This window comes from Erigeron canadensis, chromosome 4 (genome assembly GCF_010389155.1).
Source record: "Erigeron canadensis isolate Cc75 chromosome 4, C_canadensis_v1, whole genome shotgun sequence".
Lineage (NCBI taxonomy): Eukaryota > Viridiplantae > Streptophyta > Magnoliopsida > Asterales > Asteraceae > Erigeron > Erigeron canadensis.
In genome coordinates, this window is record NC_057764.1 from 28010773 (window position 1) to 28036853 (window position 26081).

Below are 26081 nucleotides of genomic sequence, written 5' to 3' on the forward strand. Positions count from 1 at the left end.
TCAAATGAATATTTCACTATGTTCGTATAGTTCATTTACAACCTTAGGTAAGAATTGTGATGAAACTATATACTACAACAATTCATAACACGACATGTCAAGGTCAATAAAACAACCAGTGGCGGAGCCAGGAATTCTAGTTTGGGGTCGCTGAATAGTTTTCATGATAATAGCAAGTGTAAAAGTTGTACTATAAAATTAAATTATACCAGTATGAGGTTACCAATTACCTTTAAATTAAATAAATACATAAAAAATACTAAAAATATATAGTTTTATATATACAGTGGGGTTGTCATGGCAACCCATGGTCATCACATAGCCCATGGTCAAATGAATACATAAAAACAACTTTATAGTATCATTACTTTAATACAACCTTTTATTGAAATCGTCATGTTCAAATGAAGTTTTCAAATTTTAGAAATTTAAAAATTGTATTCTAACTAATAAAGGTTTTTTTTTTCTTTTTTTCTTCTAAGGTATTTTAAAAAGTCAAATTTTACCACAAGTATACATGATTCAATCCAGGTATCACTGTGATTGTTTTCGACACTTTATTAATGAGAAATATACCAATTGGTAAATGCCTTAGGACATTTTCGAGGTTTCTTTATGTCTTGAGTTCGATTCCTGTAGCAACATGATGTGAGATTTACATAAATTAGGTTGATTAATCATTTTTCTTTAAAAATTTTGGAATTTATTTATTTTCTACGTAGTAAATAATATAAAAAAATCTTCAAGGATCGAGGGCAGTCTAGGGATTTCGCGGGAGTTTCCCAGCACTCACCCCACTCTATCTATTTCCACACGCTTTCCGTGTTCACAAAATTCAAAACAAAAAATCAATCAATTTTTATATCCACCCAATATAACCACCGTAACAAACCCTAGCTATCTTTTCCGGCAACCAAAAAACCTCCCAAATCTCACCACAATCCACCATCCCGCCACCATGTTTCTAGTCGAAAAAGCCATCTCATCATCTCACTTCAAATCCAAACAACCACTTCCTAAAATCTCCAATTCCAAACCCTACGAATTCATCGCCAATTCATTCCACCAAAATCTCCTCAATCATCTCAAAACCCTAAATCTAACCGCCTCCGATCCACCGGAAATCTCCTTATCCTGGCTATCAACCGCCGTTTCAGTCCTCACATCAATCCATTCCGAATCCGAACACCACATCTCGGATCTCAAACTATCCGATCATAGTTATCAGGTTTTGTATATGGATTACAGCTTAAAAGTATTGGATCTGTGTAACTTGATTTCATTTGCTGTTAAAAATTTAACCGAGAAACGGTTATTGATTAATTACAGCCTCCGGTTACTTAATTTTGCCGGCGATTTACCGCCGGTTGAAAAGTTGAACAAAGCTAAGGAGAAGATTACTAGATCTGTTGAAAAGCCGGAGGAATCTGTGGTGGAGGCGGAGAAAGGTGCTCGCGCGGCGGCTTTGATCGATGAGCTGACGGTGATGATCGGTAAGCTGGTGCGGCCACGTGGCAAGATATTAGCTACTGAAACTGACTTTATTCGCCGGATGTTTTACACCGTGGCGGTTATAACGGTTTTTATAAGTAGATTGTTGGTTACCGTTTTGTTCGGAGGTGGTCGTGATTCCAACGAGTTTATCCGAGTCTCTGATGATTTTGACTGGGCTGAATCGGTCAACGCTATGCAAACTCGGATGTTTGAAGTGATTAAACGGAACGTAAACAAGGCTTTGGAGGTTGATAACGTGGAAATGAAAGCGGTTACAGTGCGTGATCTGATAAACGACATCGTTTCGGATGATGGCGCAGATAAGGCGGCGTTGGATGACGGAGTGAAGGAATTGGCATCGGCCGGGAAGACGTTTTCGGACGGGGTTGACGCGTTGACTAACGGAGTTAACGGTTTGTTTAGTGCTGTTTTGAAGACGCGTAACGGACGTTTAGATATTTAGTTTGTTGGGCTTAGATAATTAGATTGTAGAAAAATAGTGGGTCGAGTGGAAATGTGGAAGTGTGAATATATTATACGTTTTACAAAAATAGTGGACTTGTGATATGTTTGAATTAATGAATATACGTTTGGTTAATGAAAATTGTAAAGGTAGTGTTAGGTTTGTTTTAACTTAAGTTTTAATAAATGGAAGTAAAGCTTTTATTGTATTGTGGAGTTGCGAATTGAGAAGTTAATATAGATATTGAGTAGTCGTGGTGTAACTTAACATAGTCGATTAGTCGGTGTAACTTAACACGAATGTTAAGATGAATTTAAGTTTTGAATTGACTTAGATCTGAATTAACTTAATTTATCATGATCATGTTTGAAATGTATACCTGATTATTACCTAGTTAATTGTTTTTTTTTCTGCCCGACTTTGAATAGCAATCTATTGTTTAAGTTGCCGTTTGCTCGAGTAGCTTTAATTGTCAGGAAAAGGTATAGATTGGAGTTGTCGTGTAGACATCATAACTTTGGGGTCATCTTTTGTTCCAGTGTATTATTTACGAGTATTTCATGAGAATAATGTCGGACGACTCCATTGACATAATCCCATAATGGAATACCGCTGGAAGACATATTCGAACATAAGATATGTTCATTACTTCATGTGATCTCGATAAAGTTACTTAAAGACCTAGTACATGTTGCGGATATAAGTAACGAATCACCAACTGAAAAATGGATGTGAAAATGGTGCACCATTTTTTAAGTTTAATAAAAGAACAATAAAAAAAGCCTAATGTTGATTGACTTTTTTTTTTTTTTTTTAATTTGATTTTAAAATTATATACATATATATATATATAAATATTAATTTTTGAATGCAGGTAACCGATTTAAAAAATACCTTTAATAAATCATGTAAATTAAATTGATGCATGTTTCTGTTTTTCAAAGCTATACACAACAAAAATAGCTGGACGAATTAATATAAAATGTTTTGAAATGATACATAACAAAACTAGGTAGACAAGGTCAAGGTTATATATAGATACGTCATTTTATATTTTTTTTATTCAAAAGATGGTTAGATTTATCTATACGTATAAAACTTAAAATACAGGTTACAGGTATAAACATCTAAATATTTTATTTTTTTGATTTAAAATAATTCACTTAGTATTAAAACTGAGTTAAATTACTGTAGGATCTTAGGGGGTGTTTGGTAGGAATGAATCAAAGAGAAAAGAGAAATGTAATAGAGAATGAATATAGTGGGAAAGAGAATGGATATTTGAAAAGAGAATCGATTCCGTCATTTGGTACAAGCAGAGAATAAATATATAAAAAATACTAAATTTTAAATAATAATCAAATTTAATACATATAACATCACTAAAACAAAACAAAAAAAATTAAAAATTAAAAATTTCCATTACCATCAATTCTCTACATTTCATAGAGAATTGAGGGAATAGAATCGATTCCCTGTTCTCGAATCTCTTTCCCATTCTCCATTACAACCAAACATGAGAAGTGTTTCTCTTTCCATTTCATTGTACCAAACACCCCCTTAAACCAGAACAAAAGAGTGTATCACTAAAATCACAAATTTGAAGATTTGACCGTAATGCAATTACATCATTTGTGTGTTACTAGATCATAAATATAGTTCATCAATTTGTGAGTAATTGAAGTACGTACGTTATTTTACACAAACATCTACTTCTATGAGTTCATTAATAAAAGTACGTTTCAACATAAGTTATAGGAGGCTTCTATATATAAATAGAGCTCAAATACCCAATATGTTATATCACCAATTTATCTATCTAGCTTCCACGTTTTTAGTCTCTCTCAAGTAGTTGTGTGAGTTTTGCAATATTTATAAGATGAAGAACATGATTTTTGTTCTTACTATGGTTGTGGCACAACTCATGTTGCTTCTAGGCAATGTGAATATGCAAGCTCTTCCTAATTGTTTTCCAGATGAAGATATAAAGAGTTGTTATCCAGCTTTAGAGACACGAGGATCGCCATCAGACGCTTGTTGCAACGAGCTACGGGAACATAAACTTTGTTTATGTAAATATGTTGATGTCAATGCTATTAAGTTGCCACCAAATTATCAATTTCTACCCACTATTAGTCAGTCATGTCATATCGATTTTCCCGTTTGTCCTTTGATGTAATTTGATTTTAAGATGAGCGTCTATTGATGCGTTAATTATTATGTATGAATAAAAGTATTCAATTTTCGCTTCATTTTTATTTTATGGGATAGTGAGGGAGTTTGAATGGATATTGAAAATTGTTTTATACGATGATGAGGTGTTTTTGATAAGTTGAGAAAGAGAGACTAGTGTCATGAAATGGGTATAGTTTAGTAGTGTATAATTTAATATAGGGGTTTGGAAACAAAAAATGTAAACTATTAACCGGCCTTTCATTCCTCCATGACACCACAGATGGCGCCAACTCGATCATAAATTAAAACATTTTGTAGTCTTAACATTACTATTTTTTTCAATATTAATCCAATAAAATTTTATTAGATCAATTTAACTTTTTTAAAAAGTTCGAAACTTGTATACAGTGTTAATTTAAACAAATAACAAAGATATCAAACAGATAATTGTATAGAAGAAAAGTGGGTTATGCTATTCTTATAACATGTGTTTTTTCATCATTTAATCTGACGTGTGATAATGGAGTTGATGTGGCAGTAGTTACTAGCTCTGGGTATGTGATAGATGTGGTTTGGGTGACTGCTATTGTTATATGAATACCTAACAAGGAGGCTTTTATTTTCACTTTGGTAAATCTTAAAAATCATATAAATGTTACTCTTCATGCCTTGCTAGTTGCTATATAATGCGACGGATGGAACATACTCTCTCTTGCCATTTAAATTTTTCGGTAGTGATGGCAATATGGCATATACCCATTCTCAACCTATTTATGGTGTCTTTCATTTGTGGGCTTGTGGAGTTGTGGGCGAATTGCCTTTATTTTGTGTAGTATTGAAATTATTGAAATATATAGTGCATTAAGGCAAGGTAAAATACATTACCCAACCACCGAAATTTCAAAAAAGAAAAGACTCTATTCATAGTAAGAAAAGAAATGTTAAGTTGCCTATGTAACTTGCCCAATTCCCAAATAAATCACAAGTCGAGTTGTACAGTCTTAAGCGTTAAACTCAACTCACTGCAAGCTCTAGAAAAGAGAGAACTATGAGGACAATAGCATTCATCGTCAAGAGTCAAGACTAATGATTTAAACAACACTGATACTATAACATGTATGCTCGCCTCATTACATGAAATTCCGATTCACAAATGTAAACCTAATACCCTATAAATTAGAGTTTGCCCTATCGTCTTCAAATTAGTTAACAATTTTTTACAAGCTATGACACTAAAAGAGCAAGCCAATTGACAAAGATAATTATAACTTTTAACAACAAACTAAGCTAAGATTTCCTCAAAAGTGGCAGGTGATGCAGAAAATGAGGCCTTTTGGTCCTTCAACTAGCTGTAGGTTGAGAATTTGGGATCTTTACAAAAGAACGGTATTGTAGCCTAACTTTCTCTCCGCTTTCAATAATATTTACCAGGTACCTGCACCACATAATATTCAAAAACAACCTTTAATCCGTGTAAAGGTCAACAATGCCAACCAAATCATAGAAAGAACACAAAGGAAAACTTGTTTAATCAGATTCCATTCAATAGGTACTAGGAGTCGAAATCATTTTTTTAATCAAGACTTGCTATTTCCTCAAGGATGCGACTTTTGTAGAATTGTGCTTAAAAGGAGTTCAGAAGCAAACAACAAATTAAAAACTAACCAGCCATTAAGAGATTGTGATGTTATAATAGCTTCTTTCCCAACAAATTTGTCAGGTGTCCTCCGATTTCCCTGCACAGCATTTCCTTCCGCATAAAAGTTTCTACAAGCAGACTTCTTGGGTAAAGAAAAAAATTCAAAGATCACAGATAACTCACCTTAATAACAACTTTTTCATTTACAGAAAATGGATACTGTACACATCTTTGGATTCCATTTTCGGAAGCAACCTCTCCATTTACCTGAATTGTTCACCGATCATATTTGTTAGAGTCTTAATCCCATGGAAAAAGATTCATGTACCACTTGCACACACAAAAAAAGGACAACAATATGCTAATTACTGTGCAAGTTTATGTCATAAAAACTCAAAGCTGATTTGTTTCAGTTGTATAATGACATTCATGAAGTTCCAAGTGCACACACATGATACTGATGAAACAGGTAGAAGATCTTGTATATTTTATATGCGCATGTTGATGCAAAAGAATGGACTTTGTTACTTAAAAATACATTAGTACCACTTTCAGATTCTAAGTCCGTATGATGCTAAAAGCTATCAGACAAAATCTAGTTGAGCGAATACTTCCATAATGTCATCATTTCCACTTTTACCAACCAATAATCAGGAACATATAAACTGTTATTTTGAATTTTTACGAAAAGCAAAAAAGCCTGTATTTTTATCCAAGTTTGAACAACATAAAGCATACCCAACGGTCCCCGACTTCTCTTCTTTGTTTCCGCATAGCAGCATTGTGGAAAAGCCTTCGATCATCCTCACGTTTAACAGCTCTTGCGGCAGCTCTTAAAGCTGTTGATAAAACTAAAAAGGATCAAAACCAGAAGCAAAAAACTGACAAATAAAAACATCAAAAGAAAACTAATGCATGTTACCATGATTAGGTATTAAAGATGCAGTCCCGACTTCAGCCTCACAAATGCTACATCTTCCCTGTGATGTAAAAGTTACGTTATTGTTATTTTTAAGGCCTAGCAAACTTTCACACGTATACAAAAACACATATGAATTTATGAATCTCTGAAATATATTTCCCCGTCATGCATATGTACTTAAAAGCTGAAGAAAATTGGGAGCCTGGTGGAATGAATAACATGTTTTAAAAAAATACCTAAATGGTTACCTATGATAAAATGTTTATGGATCATTCGTATATTTTTCATAACATAATTATTCACACCAAACCTTATTGTTTCACTTAGAAAGCGAATATTGGCATTCTAAATACAATAAAAAAAACTAAGAATTTTATTTTTAATATTCAACAGACGGTACCATAATATAAAAATGCATCTTCTGTAAAGTGTGTGCTTCTATATAGATATGCATTCACCTACCGTCTCTATGACCCTCTTAAGCATCATGCCACCAAACGAATGCCCACATGAAACAAGCATGGCATCTTCAAGAAATGCACCACTGAAACAATATAAACTTGGATTAGAATCCACTAGAATCCTACCCTGCATGATGAGTGGTAATGGGTGGATTCTCAAAAAAAAAAAAAAAAAAGATTAAATTCCGGGGTAAATCAAACTCAAATCTAAAATTCGTGAATTTCGATTAGTACATACAATAAGGGGGTGACAGCGGCCAGTTGCCGACAACGATTGTCTAACACAGAGGCATAAAAATTATTTGCTAGTTAAGTATTTAAAGATGGAGATATTTAGGTGGAATAAATATCGAAATAATACAGATATAAGATAATGAGGTAAAAGGGTGAAATATTAATTGTTTTGTACTTAAAAATTCAAAATTTAAGACGCAAGCCAAATACTTTATAATGAAAAGTAAAGTATAGATATAGATATATCAAATAATGCACATAACTATAATAAATTCTTCTCGTATCACTTTACCATATAAATCACAAAAACATAGAAAATGAAGCGAACTTTAACTGTTATATTAAGCAGCTCATTAATTATTTAACAGTAAAATTACCAGATGCAGCAATAAAGCAACAAAACAAATTATCCAAATAATGAACTTACGATAATGCATCAGAGAGAACACTTCTCAATGAAGGTTCTTTATTCGAATTTTTCCAACCAGCCTGCAATTCAGAACCAATTGTAAGGCTCTCATTTTCACATCTTGAGGCCATACCAGATTAATTATCAGATAAACTGTAACTAACAGAAACTTGCTAGCCTGTTATATAATTATTATAGATGCAAATGGGTGCATAGAGTTCGACATATTAGCACGATATAAAAGTAAAAATGGCTTACAAAACCATTGTCAGAGACGTTACAAGGTGCATCTTCATCAGCAGAAAGATCATCCATAAACTGGCTTACAGAGATTGGTACATAGCTTTGAGGGATCACATGACCAGCTGCTCTGATTGGAGAACAGTCTAATATGGCATTGCCTTGTGGCATGAGCCTAAATGCCAATGATGACCTAGAAAATAGAAAAAGTATTCAGAAGAGTATATAATATGTTACTATACATTAAAAGTTCCTATAACAACTTTAGTATTCATAGAATTTTTATGATCTACCGTCCAGCGTTAGCAGTGGCAGGAATGTAGTCAGTAGCAGCCCTATATGAAGAAGATGGCCGAAGACCAGCCGTAGCATGGCTCAGTGCCTTCCCCGTCAATAGTAAAAGATCCCCTGGCGCAGAACCATAATCTGCTATGTACCATCGACCATTGGGATCACGAACCTAAAGAAAGTAGTGAAAGAACTAACAAAAATGATTCAAAAAACTGACAGTTGCACAGTGCAAGTAAAAACGGTAAGATGGGTGGGTTTGGTATCAAGTCAAAACAGGTCCTTTTTAGTACAATCTGGCCTGGTTTGGCTGACACATATGATCATAAACCAATAACATGTATAAATCTTTGATTAAAAAGAATTAGGTCTTTGTATGCATTAGAAAGACTATGCGTAACTGTCACTCCATTTGACCAGGGGACCTAATTGATGATGTTTCCCTATAATATAAATTTTCCATTTGAATTGTTTGGGATAAAACACACCCTAAATTGACCCATTAATTGATAAACAAGTCGAAAATGTAACCTAGACACATAAGTAACGGAACTTGCTTTCTTAGCATAAAGGGTCGGAATTCATCACATGACAAAGATACAAAACCCAACAGATAGTCTTTCAATGAATTATAATTTTGCTTAAGCATAAAAAAATTGTAGTTGGCACTAACAACTGTAGAGTGATCTGAAGGCCAATTACCTGCAGATCAGGTGCATCTGAACTGACCAAAGTTAATAATCCTTTTTCGCTTTCATAACTTGTCGTTATGTTCCCTCCTCCAATAGCACCTTTTCCCTTTAGTGATGATGTGTGCAAGTAGGATGCAACAAGTACTGATGATGATGCCTCATTAGCAGGTAAGGGGTCATCGTCAAGTAAATGATTAAAAGCGCTGGATGAAATACAAAGCTTAAATATATATTAGTCAAACATACAAACATCAAAAGATGAAAAGAGAAACAATATAAGGCTTGAAGCCATGCTCAGGGTTCTTACTCGCTTCTTAAACGAAGATGCCTGGCGATTGCACATAAAACAGCACGAGCCGCCTTTCCCATGCATCTGAAAACATCGGCCATACATGGTGGAGATGAATCCATATCTTCTAAAGCCCTGTACCATGACATTTATATAATATCCAAATGTGCCAAACAAATATTGTTGAGCAGTAAACAGAAATTTGCAACCAATATGAAAAGAAAAAACAAACAAGAGGTGACACAGGCTGTGTAATGGGCCAAAAAACCACTGTGTATCAGGTTCTATTTAGAACTTTTATGTGACTAAGTGATTTTGAATACTTCGGTGACCGGCAGCCAATGAATGCTGCCATTCTTTGTAACCATGTTCCCAAACACCATTTCTACCCTACCTTTAAACCACCATCAACCACTGTCAGCCACTAGACACTGCCGTAGGCCGCAGCTTTGAGGCTTGAGCAGATACAAGGCTAGAATTAGTTAGATAAAGAGCAATTCTTCAATTGTTTTTGCATACCCTAATTTAGGGTTTATCGTGGTTTTAACTTTTCATATCTTAGGTCATAGTCACAATTTTATTCTGTATGTTCCAGAACAAATATACTTCTTCAAATATTTACTCTGCAGCACTAATGAATCACCTAAATAGGACCACTTAGTCATATGTCACTTACTACCAGTTGCATAATACTATCAGGAATTAAAAATTTAAAATAAAAAAAAATGAAAACACCTCCAAGATTGTAATGAAAATCTAAATAAAGATGAGTAACTCTAATTTAGTAACATACATACCACCATAAAATCATGCTTCTATACTAGATTAAAACATTAAGCAGATAATACAATATCAAACACTCTTTCAAAAATGCCTATCTGTTTTATTTCATAAAGAATAAGCGCTTTTTATAAGCAGGGTGATTAATTTTCCAGGGAATCCCAGACACTCCCTTATGTTGCATTTTTATGGAAATTTGTTGTAAATGTAATACTACTCGGTACACGTGCATTAAATAGTTGTACACTTGTCATAAAAATTTAGAGGTGGACTTTTAATATAGAAGGTACAAACCTTTTATGCACGCGTTTAGCATTTTTCAAAACTAAAAGCATATATCTTTCGCGGAAAAGGTAACATAATTACACGAATTTCCTAACTAGGAGAACGAAAGTAACGAAACATGATTTCATAAGCTCGAATAAGTGAATAACTTTAATCCGAAAAACCGACATACCTTCCAGCTCTATACTTATAAACACCACCACCACCAGCAGCATTACTACTACTAGTACTAACACTACCATTACAATGACTCCAATTATTTTGTGCAGAATTCCTAATTCTAAAATACATTCTAGAAGATTCCAATCCACATCTCAATACTGCTCCATCCTCATTTCCTAGCTCAATAACCGCCGCGTTATGTCTCGTTAGCGAGCCGGATAACGATTCGACCGCTTTCGAGTAAGTATCCGTCATTGCGCCGTCGTATGGGAGTAAATCGGATAGCCTGATTCTGGCTAATGGAGATGGTGATGATGATGACGTAGGCATGGTCGGAATAGGTTCGCAGGTAGGATGAGCGGTGGAGATCGGAGTTACGATATGATTTGGCGGCGGCGGTGGTTGGCGATCGGATGGAAGGTGTTGATGCATGATGGTGATTAGACAGATGAATGGATGTTTAGTTCATGTTTGATTGAAGGAAATGAAAGAAAGCTTTTGAGTTTTGTTTTGTTTTTTTATTTATTTTTTATTTATATTTATATATTGGGTAACAAGTATGCTATTAGAATTACCATAATTCCATGATTTTGTGAGAGGAAAGATTTTGTATTTATATGTGATTTTCATGAGAGAATTTGTGAGGGGAAACATGTTTCTTCCCTACAGCTAAAAGTATATTAGTTTTTCCCTTATATATTACGGTTAGGAAGAGAAAGCAAAATGCTTCTAGCGGAGAATGGTGAGTTGGTGACGGGGTACAAGTCGAGTGAGTTGAATCATACTCGCACGAAGTGAAATGTTACACGTTACAGTTTACAAAACGAGTACCCGCGATGGCGGTGGAGAAGACGATCTACTAGTGTCGGAGATGATACTATAGGTTGTGACAGTGTCAAGCGGTGTAGATTGATGTAATTGGATAGTGGAAATTTTTTAGAAGTAGAGTGTTAATTATCTATATCTATATTTCCTTATAAAGAAATAGCCCCATTTTTATTTTAGGTAATTTTATCTTTAAATTATCAGAATTGCCTTTGACTTTTTATGTTTAGCCTTTAATGAATTAATTTACACTCTAAACCTTTATTTTAATAATTAACACTTTAAGTTCTTATTTTCTAAAAAGTTTCACTATCACAATTATATCAGTCTACACCACTTGACACCGTCACCACCACCACCACGAATGGTACCATCACCGACACCACTAGACCGCCTTCCCCATCACTGTCGCTGCATTGTGCGGGTACCATGCTCGTTAAAATAAAGGTTTAGAGTGTAAATTAATTCATTAAAAACAAATTTGGTATTTTATAAAAACTCTTTTTGGGTTTTTATTAAAGGTAATTTGGTAATTCTGTATATAACCATTGTGTAATTATTTTTAAAAATGAGGGGTGTGATAAGTTTTATAATATAAAATAGAAAGTGAAATGTTATACTTTACCGTTTACACTTTTATAAGAGAATATATCATTTATTTATAAATTATGTGTAGATCAAACATTTCTCTATAATAATACTCGTGAATATTAACAACGAGAATAATTTGTTATCATGCTCGACCTTTTATGTGTACGCAAATGTGTATGTGTGCACGGGTGACAATTTTACATGGTTTCTACAAAATATATATGTTTAAATCAAATTTGTAAGTTATATAAAGGGTTTTAATCACTTATCACCGTAACGTATTTTTCCTTTTGTATATAATTGACCATTAAACTGAATTATTGATATATATCATCCTAAAACTTTTTCTATTCGTACATGGTTAACCAAATGTTCGAGTTACATTCATCCTGATTCTCTCTTATACATGTATGAGTTGTATCTTCAAATTTGTTTCTATCCCATCAAAAAAAGGCCTAAAATTTTCAAATAAAATCCCAGATTTTTTTTAAAAGAAAAAAATCAAAAGAAAAACCTTATTCCTAGTTTAGTAATATTAAGCGACTAGGGCTGGCGGCGGTTGGTGAGGGTCGAGTGTGGTATAGCAATAGAGACTGGTTAATATTCAACTCAAACTGAACTCCGACCTAAAACTGACTTGCGAAGACCGGGTTATGCTTTGTATTTTCAACCAACCAACCGACTAGAATTGTTTTGGGTCGAATTAGGGTTGAGATTTAAAGGTCAACCCACCGACCCAATATATTTTTAAGTTAGTTTTGTTTTATAAAAGATCATACATTGTATCATTATGGTTTTAAATTATAACCCATAAACCCTCATATATCTCAAATCTAAAATAACATGTCCCATTTTTATTTTATCTTGGGTACATATCCGATTCACACTATAGTTTATTGGATTATCACTCATCACACCCTAGTATCCATTTTTTGGATACTAAAAAGCTACTATCATGATTTTACATCAAGCCTTAATTTCGATCTATTCATCTAATGATATACTCCTAGAGTACTTTTATCACTTAAACATGATCATATGAACATGAGAGACCATATATTAATTACAAAGAATATTAAAGAATCACATTACAAGGCAGCATTCCCATTGCTTCTTGCCTTTAATTCGAAATCTATAAAGATTCAAAAGAAAATATACAACCAGCATCTGTTCATTGTAATTTACTGATGCCATTACAGTCAGATTTGGGAATCACTAGATTTACTAAGTATGGTCCATCTACTTGTATATCCATTCGTTTGTGCGCCCTCCTGACTCATCCATGTCTATAAAGATGCTGACTGCCTGAACCAAGATGGAAGTACACTTAAGTTAGCAATGACAGCTCATTTATGTTGTGCTGTAACAGGATTAACAATAGCATGTAAAGTTGATACATCTATAGGTATGAGATTGTAGATGAGGACATGTGGACATGAATCATGATGGCTCTGAATAGAGGTGGCAAAACGGGCGGGTCAGTTAGGACTACCAGGGGAAATACGAGGGGATCAGTTAACACTACTAAGGCAAAATGTGCTGGGTTGCGCCTACTTTATACCTAGGTAATTAGTTTAATATACTTCATTAACTGGTTTTTACCATCTACCTGGTATATTAGTTTAATTATATTTAAATGGCCTGGGTCTGGTATAATATAACACTCCCTTTGTGACAGTTTGAGAAAACTGGGAGATTAGAATCACTGTCACAAGTAGCTTGATCATTAGATAAATGAATTTACCTTTCCGATCCTAGGTCTCTCTTTTAGTTTTTCCAGGCTGCTTCGTATATGAGAGACGGCTCCCCAGCATTTCAATGTATTTGCCACATCATCAAGCCTCAACAAGTACTCTTCTTCAGTCAGCGGAAAAGATCTCTGTCAGACAAAATTCGTTAAGCGACCAGCCAATATTTTTCATCTTCAAGAGACCAACATTTTATCATATAACATATCCTAGCTCCATCTGCAATATCAAGCATAAGCAGTCACTGACCTGTTCCATGTATTTCCACATGACATTCATTGCAAGAAGATTTTTACCCATGAATTCCTGCCCATAATAAATCAATATATTAAAAGTGTCAGTGTATAAGATACATTTCACATCGTAGAAAGCTATGAGTACAAAAATGAATAACTTATTAGACCTATTCAGGTTAATAGCTTCAAATTTACTAAGAATGCCTGATTTCCCAACTTATTATAACATTCGATTGTAAACAGCAGGATGAAGCTTATACTATACCTTCTTTATGAGTTGAACATCGTATGATCGTCCATATTTTTTCCTAATGAGCGTTGCCAAATCTATCCCAGAAAAAGCAGAATCATCTACACCAATAATTCTTTCTAGATTTTCTCTGAGAATTTCGTTATTCACCTGTAAATTGGAACATTAATCTTTGCATCTAAGATATGTAAGAATATATGTATATAAGTCTATGTTTATGTGTGTAGATGTAAGCAAGAGGCTATCTTGTTAGAACAAATAGGATACCAACATTTACTTGAATATATGCACACACACACACACAGGCACAAATCTGTAAAAAGTGGGAGTAAAAACTCTCACTTACTGATTCACTTTCACCTTCAGAAGACTCGTCATCACTTGTACCATCACCCATATCATCCATCTTACTAGAACAGATATGATGTGAACGTTTACCTATACAAGAATCATCTACAACGTACTGCCTCTGGAAAAATAGAGATTTACTGCCAGAAGAACCTAAACCTGAATTGCTGAAACATGGGAAGTTACAACATCCTCTTCTCAAGACATGCTCCGTACCTCCTAATGACCAAGTACAAGGAAGACTGGCCTGAACACCCACCATATCCTGCAAAAATGAAGATAAAAAAAACCCGATGAATGATTTCCAAAAACTTATAAAACTATAAAAGTAATGAGCATTCATAGCACACTAATTCCATCACTTGGAAGTCGGAACAATGAAAGGAGTATTTCTCTTATAAATCCATGATGAGTGTCTAATGCTAACACAGCAGGGCATAACTTACAAACAAGATTAAACTTCACGAATAGAGGTGGTAAGACTTATATACTAACAAACTGATTAATTGGGTTGGTTGTAGCTCAAACAGGTCACATTAAATGATTAAGCCTACAGGGGAATGGAAACAGGTTGAAGATTTTGTATGCAAGAATTAACTTATTTCTGTAACCATAAATAGTAGAATAATTAAGTAAGAAAGTTCAAAATATGGAAAATAACGTGTTTGTAGGTAAAACTGACAAGAACCACACCTTTTTAACACTGGTTTCATTTTTAGCTGTTACCCAACCTGTCTTACATGTCCCCGAGAACACCACCATTCACTTATATCACAAAAGTACTAGTGTTATTGAAGAAAATTAAAAGTCATATAAACCTTGTCTGAACTACCATACTTAGTTTTGTCATTCCAAGAGGATATACTTGGAACAGTATCTCTCAGCTACTATGAAATTCTAAGAAAGTCCTAACTAGCAATTGAAGATGAAGACTTTAGATCACAGATGTTGATAAGGAATAGGTTTAAATAAGAAACCATTAATAAGATGTAATCATTGATTCGACATCATGAGGAAAAACATAGAAGATAGCACGCAATCTACTTCGATAAGAGCATGAGAAAACTATGTAAGCCACATAACCTTATATCTATATACCCTGTTCCATACTCCACACACTCCAAATTACCGATTGCTCAGCCCTCTTCGTTATATTCTTATTTAATCGAGTCATTCCATCTTTAGATATAGTTCAAGCAAAACTACTACAGTACTACCATCCAATCCCACAACTAGATAAATAGTTTACCTTTCATGGTAAGCAAGAAAATCAAAAATGTATATCGACAATTGGGACAATGGAGTGCCATATACTCATTAACCCATAACTTTCATTATTTTATCTGCACAATCATTATCATCTTTGTCTTTCACATTCTGATACTAACCGATAAAACGTAAGAAACAAGATAATACTTACAATTCAAGCAATCTCCCAATGTCAAAAAAAAAAAAACCCGATTGAATTCATCGATGATAGAAATTACATCCCTAACGATCTAAATAGAACGAGCAAAGAGCCTTCGACCTAGCAGTACTCACGACAACTTACAAACCAAGACGTGCTGATTTCCAGTCCCATGGTCGACAAATTGTAAGTAAGTATTAATATTTTTCTCTAAAAATACATTAAAAAAAAAAAAATCCAAATTAGAACTTATGTAATAAATAAAATACTTATGAGCTTTCGGGAGGTCATAAAAGTCCTGTCACTTGTGACCATGCACAAACACGGTGTGTCCTTACAAAACCTAGTTATTACTTATTGGAAAGAAGAGATTAGAATCAATGAACATATATGATAATGAAACTTATAAACTACTATTAAAAATTGAAATGGCGAAAAAAAAGACAGAGATAGAACCTGGGAGCAGGTGGATCAGTAGTCGTAGGTACTAGGTAGTTGAGTTGGAATTGTGAGTCCGGCGAGAATCAATGAGATTGTGGGCGTCGCCGGTGGTGGTCATCAACACAACAAGCAATTGAAGAAAGTAATGATAGATACATATATATATATGTGGTGCAAGACACTAATTGATCATGACCGTTAATATTTTCATACCAATTCTGGGGCAATTCCATCTATTTTTAGCTTTTATCTTTTTGGTTTTTATTATTTATTATCTTAAGAAAATGCTTCTTCTTTTTTTTTTTTAGAAAATAGCCTAGATACCCAAAAACCATCTTCAATATATGAAAATACCCAACTTTTTCCGAATTCACCAAAAATACCCATAAAATCGCAAGACCGCAAGGAGGAGTTGCGGATCGCAAGGAATCCTTGCGATTCGCAAGCAAGTCTTGCGATCCGCAAGGAGTTCTTGTGATCCGCAAGCAAGGCTTGCGATTTTGACTTATGGATAAGATTTTTTTTTTGAGATTTTCTTGTACTTGTTACGATATCAATCGGATTTCACTTGTTAAATAACAATTTTCCATAATTAAAACATAAAATCGTCTCAGTTCTTAGTGACACACCAGTACCTAAGAAGACTCAGAGTTCAGCCTCAAACTTCCATTCTAACTCTACGTTTCAAACAAAACTAAATTAAATACTAAATACTTATTAGCTAAGAAAAACATATCTTTTATTTTGCAAACTGAAAGAAACAAAAAATTATGGTGTTGTTTATAGTGAAAGGTTGTTGGTAAATTCATAAGTAAAAAAAAGTACATAAAAATCTAATTGCTATCTTAACAAGTACAAGAAAATCTCACAAAAAATCTTATTCATAAGTAAAAAAAAAGTCAAAATCACAAGCCTTGCTTGCGGATCGCAAGAACTCCTTGCGGATCACAAGACTTGCTTGCGCATCGCAAGGATTCCTTGCGATCCGCAAGCAGTGCTTGCGATCGGCAACTCCTCCTTGCGGTCTTGCGATTTTATGAGTATTTTTGGTGAATATGAAAAAAGTTGGGTATTTTCATATATTGAAGATGGTTTTGGGGTATCTAAGCTATTTTCTCTTTTTTTTAACGACATATTGGATTCAGCGGCATTTGCTTTTTATCTTCCGGTAGAAATCGACCACGTTACCAGCATAATGTGTTTAAAATAGTATGTCAAGTAAACGTTAGCAAAAATCGAACTGGAAAACCAAAAACATAAAAACAAAACTGAGCAAATCGAACCGTCAAAGTCAAATGAACCAGATTGGTTTTCGTTTTTAAAAAACAAATGAATCATTTTTTGTACCAGTTTCATATAAATAAAAAACAAACCAAACCGTATTAAATATATTTTAATTTATTTTATATTTATATTACTTTAAGTTTATATTTATTACTTACAGTTAACCAATATGTTATTGTATTTAGTTTTTTACCTTTTTATTGTACAAATCAATACCAATTTTAACACAAATATATAATTAGTTAATAAAAAACATTCTTATATGTTAGTTGTTGTATCATATTTTTTTTCTTGACAATTAAAAGTTAGGTCTATATTTATATCTATATCTATGCTATATTATAAAGCAGATTCCTTCCAGATTTTCAACATTGAATTAAAATTTTCAATATTGATTTTAAGTACATCCCCAAAATACCCCTCTCATCTATTCTGTATTTATCTAAAATAACCATAATACCCTTTCTCTCTCCTCAAATCTCAATCAATCATCTTTTTTTTCTCTCTTCCATAAATTATTTATTCCTCTAATTCATTCAAAATCTTTTATCTCAAAAATCATACGTCGATAAATTATAAAAATTGTATGGGTGTTCTTAAAATTTAATGCTCTTTCATTAGAGATGTCATTCGATATACTTTCGACGAATTTTTAAATTTGAGGGCGGAGGGCAAAGGCATTTGACTATCATACTCTTTGACCTAGCTATCACCCCCACCATCTCACCACCGCAACGCGCGGATACTTACTCTCGTCATAATAAAGAAAGTGTAAAAAAAGTTTAAGAAAAGATCATTTGTAATATAACATAAATATAGATATATACTAATGAGGTAGGGTTAACATGAGAACTACATAAATATAGATATATACTTATGTTTTTTTATTTTTTTAATTTTTATTTTTCATTTTTTGAATTTTTTTTTTTGTTTTTTATTTTCTTTTAACAAAACTCATTCAAAAAAAAAAATTTATTTTTTTTTGTAAAAAATCATATGGGTTACCTGTTAAGAAAATGTATGGATACGGTATGGGCGTTGCCCTCATCCGTTCTAAAAAGGTTGTCACCGGACGCATATGGAAATTGTATGAATTTGATGGGCGGTGATCCAGAGATGGTGACGGCTTGATATGGTAAGGGTGTAGCCCTTATCTCTAAGGGCAAAAAGATAATTTTTTAGTGGTTCTCACCATATATGTTGCTTCTCATTTGGTCCCTTCACTATACAGATGATCATATAAATTTGTGTTAACTAAAACTTGATTACCGAAATGATAACTATAAATATGTTGTTTGAAATTGAAAATAGTCAAAAGATATTTGCTCATCTCATCTCATGCAAAGGCGAAACTCTTTTTCTATTATTTAGGTAAAACTTGAAAGCAGTCTTTTTTATCTATGTAGAGATAAGATCTGCATATTTCATAACCTTCTCATACACCGTCGAAATATTTATGACTCAAGTTCCGAAAGAAGCGACAACGAACACTTTTTTTTTTCTTAAGCTTGCTTAAAAGAAAAAAAGGAATTAACTTGTACAATCTTCATTCAACTTCTTTGGAGTAGAAGCTTAAAACTATCATGTGTCCATTTCCATTGCGTGTAGATTTTTCTTTTATTTAAAAAAAAAAGACAATTTGGTACTTTGAAAAAAAAAAATAGCTGTCAAAATCCCTAGAAGGAAAAAATAAATAATAAAAAAATACTAATAAAACGAAAAGGGCAGGGCGGGGGAGTTAAAAGTGTGTAAACGAAATTAGGGCGGGGGCGGCAATCGGATGTTCGCGCCAGGATTAATTCACTTCACTCCATTTCATTATACCCGCATATCTATCTATACATATATATAAAGCTGATAATAATAATGTTTGGTTGGCTGATTTCACCGTATTCATTATTAATCGGAGTTTGTTAGAATAATAATAATAATGTCTTGTCCGATTCCGCCGCCCAGAGTGGCAGCTCGACGCAGAACCCAACCTACACCTCCTTCCCTTCCCAATTCCATTTCCATTTCCATTTCAATCAAATCTTCTTCTTCTTCTAAGAATAAAAAGAAGAAAGAATGTGATGATTATCGGGATACGGAATGCGAGAAATGCGGGTCGGGTGAATTTGGATCCGAGCTGTTGTTGTGTGACGGCTGTGACCTTGGCTTTCATTTGTTTTGTCTTACCCCTAAACTTTCCACCGTTCCAACCTCCCCCTTTTGGTACTGTCCTTCCTGTTCTTTTCACCCCGCCGCCGCCGCCGCCGCCGCCGTCGTCAATACCAATAATATTAAAAGTATGTCATTCTTCCTTTCTTACATTTTTGCCCCTAAATTATTAATATTAGGGTTTCCATTTCTTCCAATTATTACTTTACTACTATATTGTCATTTTTATTATTATTACAATGTGGGTGTTATTTTGTGTTGGCAAATATCTAAGCTTGATTTATCTTAAATAGGATTAGTTAAAATAATGTCCTTATTAATGTTTGCTGATTATTTGTTTAGTTAATTAGTGGAATTGTCTAACATATTTTGGTTAGCCTATATAAACCGAGTTAGGGTAAGGATAATGTAACAATGAAATTGGAGTTTTTGAGTTATTTTTCTTTAAAAAAAAAAGACCTGATAGTGTCTTTATTTTGGTATGCCTAAAAATGTCTTTTTGCAGGATTTCCATTGGTTCAAACCAAAATCATTGACTTCTTCCGTATCCAAAGGTCAACTCCTTCTCAAGGTAACAATCTTTTTCTATCATCTATGTTATTATTAATATTGACTTTTGAATTCTTATTTAGTACTCACTAAGAAGCAGTCTTTTTACCTTTTGGATCGGGTAGACGTTGGTTTAACTGTCTACATTTTATTGGATTGGGTGTTTTTCTGCTGTTGTTGTATAGATGAATGGGATTACTGTTGCTCATATTGTGTCTGTGTTTTAATATTTACTTTAGAAGATATCCACCACAAGAAAAGACGACGAACCGGTAGCTCATTAGCTACAACTAAGAAAAAGAGGAGGCTGTTGCCATATACTCCATCCGAAGACCCCGAAACAAGATTACGACAAATGGCATCACTAGCCACCGCTTTGACTGCAGCTGGAGCTGTTTTCAGTAATGACCTCACTTATCTTCCTGGGATGGCTTCTAAGTCAGCCAATCGTCCGTCCTTCGAGAAACAAGGAATGCAGGTATCCTTCTTTTCTTAACTCCTCTTCTTTACTTACTTTTGCCCCCATTTGGATAATCAAGACTCTAATGGCAAATGGATCAGGTTTTATCAACACAAGACACCCAGGCTTTGAATTTATGTAAAACTATGATGAAGAATGGGGAATGCCCACCTCTTATGATTGTTTTTGATCCTCTTGAAGGGTCAGTTCTTTTTTCTAACTACGATTCGCTTTTTGTTCTCTCTGACCGACTGTTTTGTTTATTGCTAAATCAATCCACTGTGCTAATTTGATGATTTCTTCAACAGTTTTACTGTTGAAGCAGATAAACCTATCAAAGACTTGACGATTATCACCGAGTATGTTGGAGATGTTGATTACTTAAAAAATAGGGAAAATGATGATGGAGATAGTATAATGACTCTTATTTCTGCTTCTAATCCTTCAAAAAGTCTTGTCATTTGTCCTGACAAACGTAGTAACATCGCTCGATTCATCAATGGCATTAACAATCACACACCGTAAGTCTCCTCTGTTGCAACAATTCCACTTAACAACAAGTAATAATGTCCTGCCGCTAATTATTATGTAAAACTGTTTTACAGGGAGGGTAAAAAGAAGCAGAATTTGAAGTGTGTGAGATACGATGTCAATGGTGAAGCTAGAGTGTTGCTAATAGCAAATAGAGACATATCAAAGGGAGAAAGATTGTACTATGACTACAATGCTTATGAACATGAGTATCCGACTCACCATTTTGTATGACCCCTATCTTGTATACCCTTAATTATTATGGGCTACAAACTAACCCCAAATCTTACTACCAAATTAACTTATGTTGAGTTTTGCCTTGTCTCAAAATGTTAGTCACTTCAACTGTACAAGGGGTATTCATTATCTATATAAATGAGAATTGACAATGGCCTGAAATTTTTGGTATGATTCTTTTATTGTCAAATTGTGTGCTTCTTGAATGGTTTGTGAATTATAATGGTCAATACCCCTTTTGCGACAATCTGAGAAAACTGGGACTCTGGGAGACTAACTCTCACAAGTAGCTTGATTGTCGGATTAATTGAGTTGGTTTAATCTCAAACGGGTCAAATATAAGCCTAAAGAGTAACAGAAACAGGTTGAAAATGGAGTAAAGTCTACTTTTAAGCATCTGCATTTAAAAAGTACGAAGTAAATGATAGTTGTAGCCTGTGTTGGTTTAAGCTTTTTTGGGGTCTTAAGCGACATTAATTTTGGGGGCCTAGTTGATTTAGCTCATTTTTTTTTTCATTTTTTCCTTGAAGGTTGTAACTTGGTGTATTTTTTTTTTTAAAGGTCTAAGGCCATGAAGTTTATTTCCCTATTTGTTTTCTAAGGCATTCATGTTACCATTTTATAATAATAACATATAACACAAAAGTCTAATCTCTAAAACATTAAACCTAAATTATAAAAAATAGAGGTCTTTTATATTTTGAGGGCCTTAGGTCCATTTATATATATATATATGGGCAGCAAAGTACTTAAAGTTAAAAAAAAAACAAACAAAAAACACGTGTTTGCAAGTCAAAGCGATCCAACCCACACCTTCTCAACCTTTGGTTTTATTTTAAACTGTTACCCAACATGTCTAACATGTCCCAAGGACACTGCCATTCACTTGAATCACAAAAGTACCAGTATTATCGAAGAAAATCGAAAGTCATGTAAACCTGATCTGTGTAAACTTAATTACAGTTCATAGTTTTGACCTAAGAAGATATACTTGGAACCGTATCTCACAGCTACCATAAAATTCTAAGTGTAAAGCATAAAGTCCTAACTAATTTGCTAGTTAGGACTTACAAGTAAAAGGTGGTGGTCATCAACACATTTATTTATGCTTTGCTAATTAACTTACAAGCAGAGCATAAATTAACTAGCAAATTAAGATGTAAACTTGTTACTTGTAAGTTAACTAGCAAAGCATAAAGTCCTAACTAGCAAAGCATATACTTGATCTCTTCATTCAAGTTCTTTGGAGTCGAAGCTTAAAAGTTGGTAAGTGTCCGTTTCGTGTAGAATAACATAAATAAATTTGTCATTGTATATCATTGTAAGTGCAATATTACGTCCATTGTTTTTTAAACGGGAAGTTAGTTGATAGCAAAATTTCGTCAATTAGTTATCTATAAAATATTCTTGATCTTGATTCTTGATTTATATTGGGAAGAGATTTCTTAGTAGATTCTGGTAGGTGACACAATAGGTGTCTATCTATTGAAGTTGAAAATATTGTTATACTTCCCCACTAGCATAATAACCCACATATTATGCGGGTAAATAAAGGCAAAACTTAATTTGATATACCAAAATGTGTTTGTATATATTATATAAACCGATAGTAAATAAATATATGAATAATAGAAAAAACTATTTTGCAATGTTAGAGGATGTACTACTTAAATAAAGTCTCTAATATATATATATATATATTAATATTTTGTATAGCAAATGAATCAACGAATCAATCTACCGTTGCTATTCTAAAGTTACCATCATCATTTATAATTTTTTTAAGTCTTAAACTTATTCTAGAATATAAAAGTCAAGAGTCATTCTTAAAAATAAGTTTCAGGCAATAAAAACATTGATTATAATTGATTTTGAAATAAAATATAAAGACACATTAAAATAAAATAAAAATAAAATTTTACAAAATTATATATTTATGTTTATGTTATAACCGCATGTAAATTCGTTCTACACATAATTCTTAAAAATAAGTTTGAGAATTGTATATGATTTTATTCATTAAAATAAATTAGTGACGTCATATTATCATTTTAAAATGGAAAGTGTGGCAACCGTATAAAACCATAATTTGTCACATAAGAAAATGTTTTAAAAAATTACCTCATAACAATTTTTCTTTATTTATATATAAGATTTTGAGACATTAAATCTCAACTTTCGTGGTTAATAATTTTTCCACCCTCTTAAGGATCGAAAATTACAAGCCCTGTAAGTAAAGGTAAAAAAGAGGATTATGTGGTAAAAGATAGGAACCTATAAAATTTTAATTAGTGGCTAATACTTAGAAACACAGTTTATTCATTGCTTAAACGCAAAATCGCAATTTTCAGAAAGTTGGGCAAACATGTAAGATTGTGTTTCTTAAACGGAATAAAAGAATATTCATTTAACCTAAGTTCTATTTGTTGTTGGAAGTAGAATAAGTTGTGGTCAAACTAAGGTTATCACAAATTGGTCAGAATTGTGAATTTTATAGACATTGACATGATAAATGGTCAATAATATTGGGGATATAAAATTAATACTTAACGGGTGGGACCAAAATGAGATTATTTTCTACAAACCATGGCTACATATCATGGTCCAAAACTTGGGGTCATTTTAGTATTCTACGCATTTGTAATCCATTTTGGATCGACTTACTTTTCTTTGAAAAGTAAATAGAGTTTTAAGGACCGAATTTCTTCATGCTCATATCATAAGCAGTCGGACCGGTGGTCTTTTATGGGCGTTAGGTTTTTTAGTCAGCTTTTTACTATTTTTGTTTATGTGTTTTAAACCTATTGTTTTTTTAGTTCAAACAATTTTGTGAACTTTTATATCTTTTTAATCACATTTAAAACCAATTTAGTTGATTGTAAATTTTTTAAGCCAATTTGTTAGATTATAACAAACTTAGTAGCATTTTTATAAAATATTAAAATTAAAAAGCCAAACCAATTGAACTAGTCAGTACAACTGGCCTCGGAAACTTTCCTTTTTCAACCAAAATATCGGTTTTTGAATCCTTGATAAAATTATGGTATGGTTTTGAGAGGATGATTGGTGATGGATGACATAAATTTCATTAGTAGAAAGTTATGTTAATTAGGTCATGGATGTGAGATTTTGTCAAAATGTCATATCATTGCTACACACAATTACATACTAAGAAATATAAAAAACAGAATTAATAAAAAAAACCACAAAAATGTACTTCTCTTTTCCCCATTACACTTGTAACATGTTAAAAAAAGATACGAGTAACATCTAATATTGTTGACCAAAACCACATAAGTTTGGCCTTTTAGTGGTATCATCCCTTCATGTAGATGTTTTTGTGGGAGCATTATGGAATGCTTTGCTAGAAAATGTTTATAAAGTTCGAATATATTCTCATTCTACAAGATGGTACTCATGTATGTTCAACCTTATATTAAAATTGGTCTTTAAAAAATAATCAGCATCATTCTAATTTTTTTAAAAGATATTGTTGACCGAATATAAGTTGTTGGCAAATTTTTATAAAGCATTATCAATGTTAATCACTAAATCTTTTAAACAAACAAGTTCAATCCTTTTCTACACTTGCCACATCTGAACTTATTACGTATACGGTATACCACAACATTTCTCTTTTCCACTAAATTTTATAATCTTAAGACTTTATCATTATCTCTCACGACCTACAGTAAAAAAGTAGATTACTAGTTTATTTTACTCCATTAAACAATACTGCACGTGCATCACGTTGACACAAACAATAATGTAAAATAGGAAAGTAGTAAGAAACTACTACTACGATATTTGGGCCCAACGCCCATTTTTTTAACAGCAGCCCAAGACGTACGTAATTACGTCAAGTCGTCAACTCACATTTCCCTTTGAATTCCATATTTCCATTTGTGCTCTATTTCTCCCTCCCCCACTCCCAACCTACGCCAAATAAATACTCCATATATATAAAAATTTACCTCATTTTGTGTACATATCCAAGTCTTGAACATATATACACACAACACATTCTAGTTTCCTTAAAAGAAAACAAGTTTAAGGATCTCTATTTGATTTTTGAACTAAAAAAGACTGAGGATATGCGATTACTGTATGTTTGTGTAGAGGAAGCACAAGAGATTGGGAGACGAGTTGCAACCGGGGTGTGTCCATATTGTGAAGGCAAAGTGGAAGCAGTCGATATAGAGAGCAAATGGAAGTTTTGTTGCCTGCCTATTTCGTATGTAAACAAGCGGAAGTACTTTTGTACCTTGTGTTCTCGACGTTTAGTCTTGTATGATTACTATTAGCCTCTGTGTTGTACAAGAAACAACACGAGGCGTCAAATTAGTTGATTTTTTTTTTTTTTTTTTTTTTGAAAAATTAGATTTCATAGTTGTAGAGTATATGATAATATGTGGTTTAATTGAGGAAAGATTCTTTGTGCATACAAGCACATAAGTTACTTTTGATGTTGATGGCATCA

At 33.2% G+C, this 26081-nt stretch overlaps 5 protein-coding genes across 6 annotated transcripts; 3 read left to right on the forward strand and 2 right to left on the reverse strand.

The window, feature by feature from the left end:
* The first annotated feature begins 812 nt into the window (after nucleotides 1-812).
* Nucleotides 813-2092, forward strand: LOC122595726 (UPF0496 protein 4-like). The gene has a single exon (XM_043768155.1). It carries the CDS (start codon nucleotides 959-961, stop codon nucleotides 1955-1957), a length of 999 nt encoding a protein of 332 aa, XP_043624090.1. The 5' UTR covers nucleotides 813-958; the 3' UTR covers nucleotides 1958-2092.
* Nucleotides 2093-5195: 3103 nt separating this feature from the next.
* LOC122595802 lies at nucleotides 5196-11027 on the reverse strand. Its single transcript, XM_043768248.1, has 12 exons — nucleotides 10544-11027; nucleotides 9325-9441; nucleotides 9028-9220; nucleotides 8331-8497; nucleotides 8056-8230; nucleotides 7816-7877; nucleotides 7156-7237; nucleotides 6694-6751; nucleotides 6510-6610; nucleotides 5955-6038; nucleotides 5798-5868; nucleotides 5196-5567 (listed from the first exon to the last, which is right to left on the reverse strand). The coding sequence occupies exons 1-12, from the start codon at nucleotides 10963-10965 to the stop codon at nucleotides 5474-5476; spliced, it is 1626 nt and encodes a 541-aa protein (XP_043624183.1). The 5' UTR covers nucleotides 10966-11027; the 3' UTR covers nucleotides 5196-5473.
* A 1961-nt stretch (nucleotides 11028-12988) lies between these two features.
* On the reverse strand, nucleotides 12989-16516 carry LOC122595658. Its single transcript, XM_043768072.1, has 6 exons — nucleotides 16396-16516; nucleotides 14530-14796; nucleotides 14199-14333; nucleotides 13947-14003; nucleotides 13694-13828; nucleotides 12989-13254 (listed from the first exon to the last, which is right to left on the reverse strand). The coding sequence occupies exons 2-6, from the start codon at nucleotides 14791-14793 to the stop codon at nucleotides 13189-13191; spliced, it is 657 nt and encodes a 218-aa protein (XP_043624007.1). The 5' UTR covers nucleotides 14794-14796; nucleotides 16396-16516; the 3' UTR covers nucleotides 12989-13188.
* Nucleotides 16517-19401: 2885 nt separating this feature from the next.
* Nucleotides 19402-21775, forward strand: LOC122596492 (histone-lysine N-methyltransferase ATXR6-like). 2 transcript variants are annotated; one of them, XM_043769075.1, is made up of 6 exons: nucleotides 19402-19952; nucleotides 20330-20395; nucleotides 20613-20851; nucleotides 20935-21035; nucleotides 21142-21354; nucleotides 21439-21775. In XM_043769075.1, the coding sequence occupies exons 1-6, from the start codon at nucleotides 19595-19597 to the stop codon at nucleotides 21596-21598; spliced, it is 1137 nt and encodes a 378-aa protein (XP_043625010.1). In that variant the 5' UTR covers nucleotides 19402-19594; the 3' UTR covers nucleotides 21599-21775. The 2 variants fall into 2 exon arrangements, with proteins under 2 accessions (XP_043625010.1, XP_043625012.1); XM_043769077.1 differs by having other exon boundaries at nucleotides 20616-20851.
* A 3756-nt stretch (nucleotides 21776-25531) lies between these two features.
* Nucleotides 25532-26060, forward strand: LOC122596459. The gene has a single exon (XM_043769040.1). It carries the CDS (start codon nucleotides 25696-25698, stop codon nucleotides 25903-25905), a length of 210 nt encoding a protein of 69 aa, XP_043624975.1. The 5' UTR covers nucleotides 25532-25695; the 3' UTR covers nucleotides 25906-26060.
* Nucleotides 26061-26081: the final 21 nt, after the last annotated feature.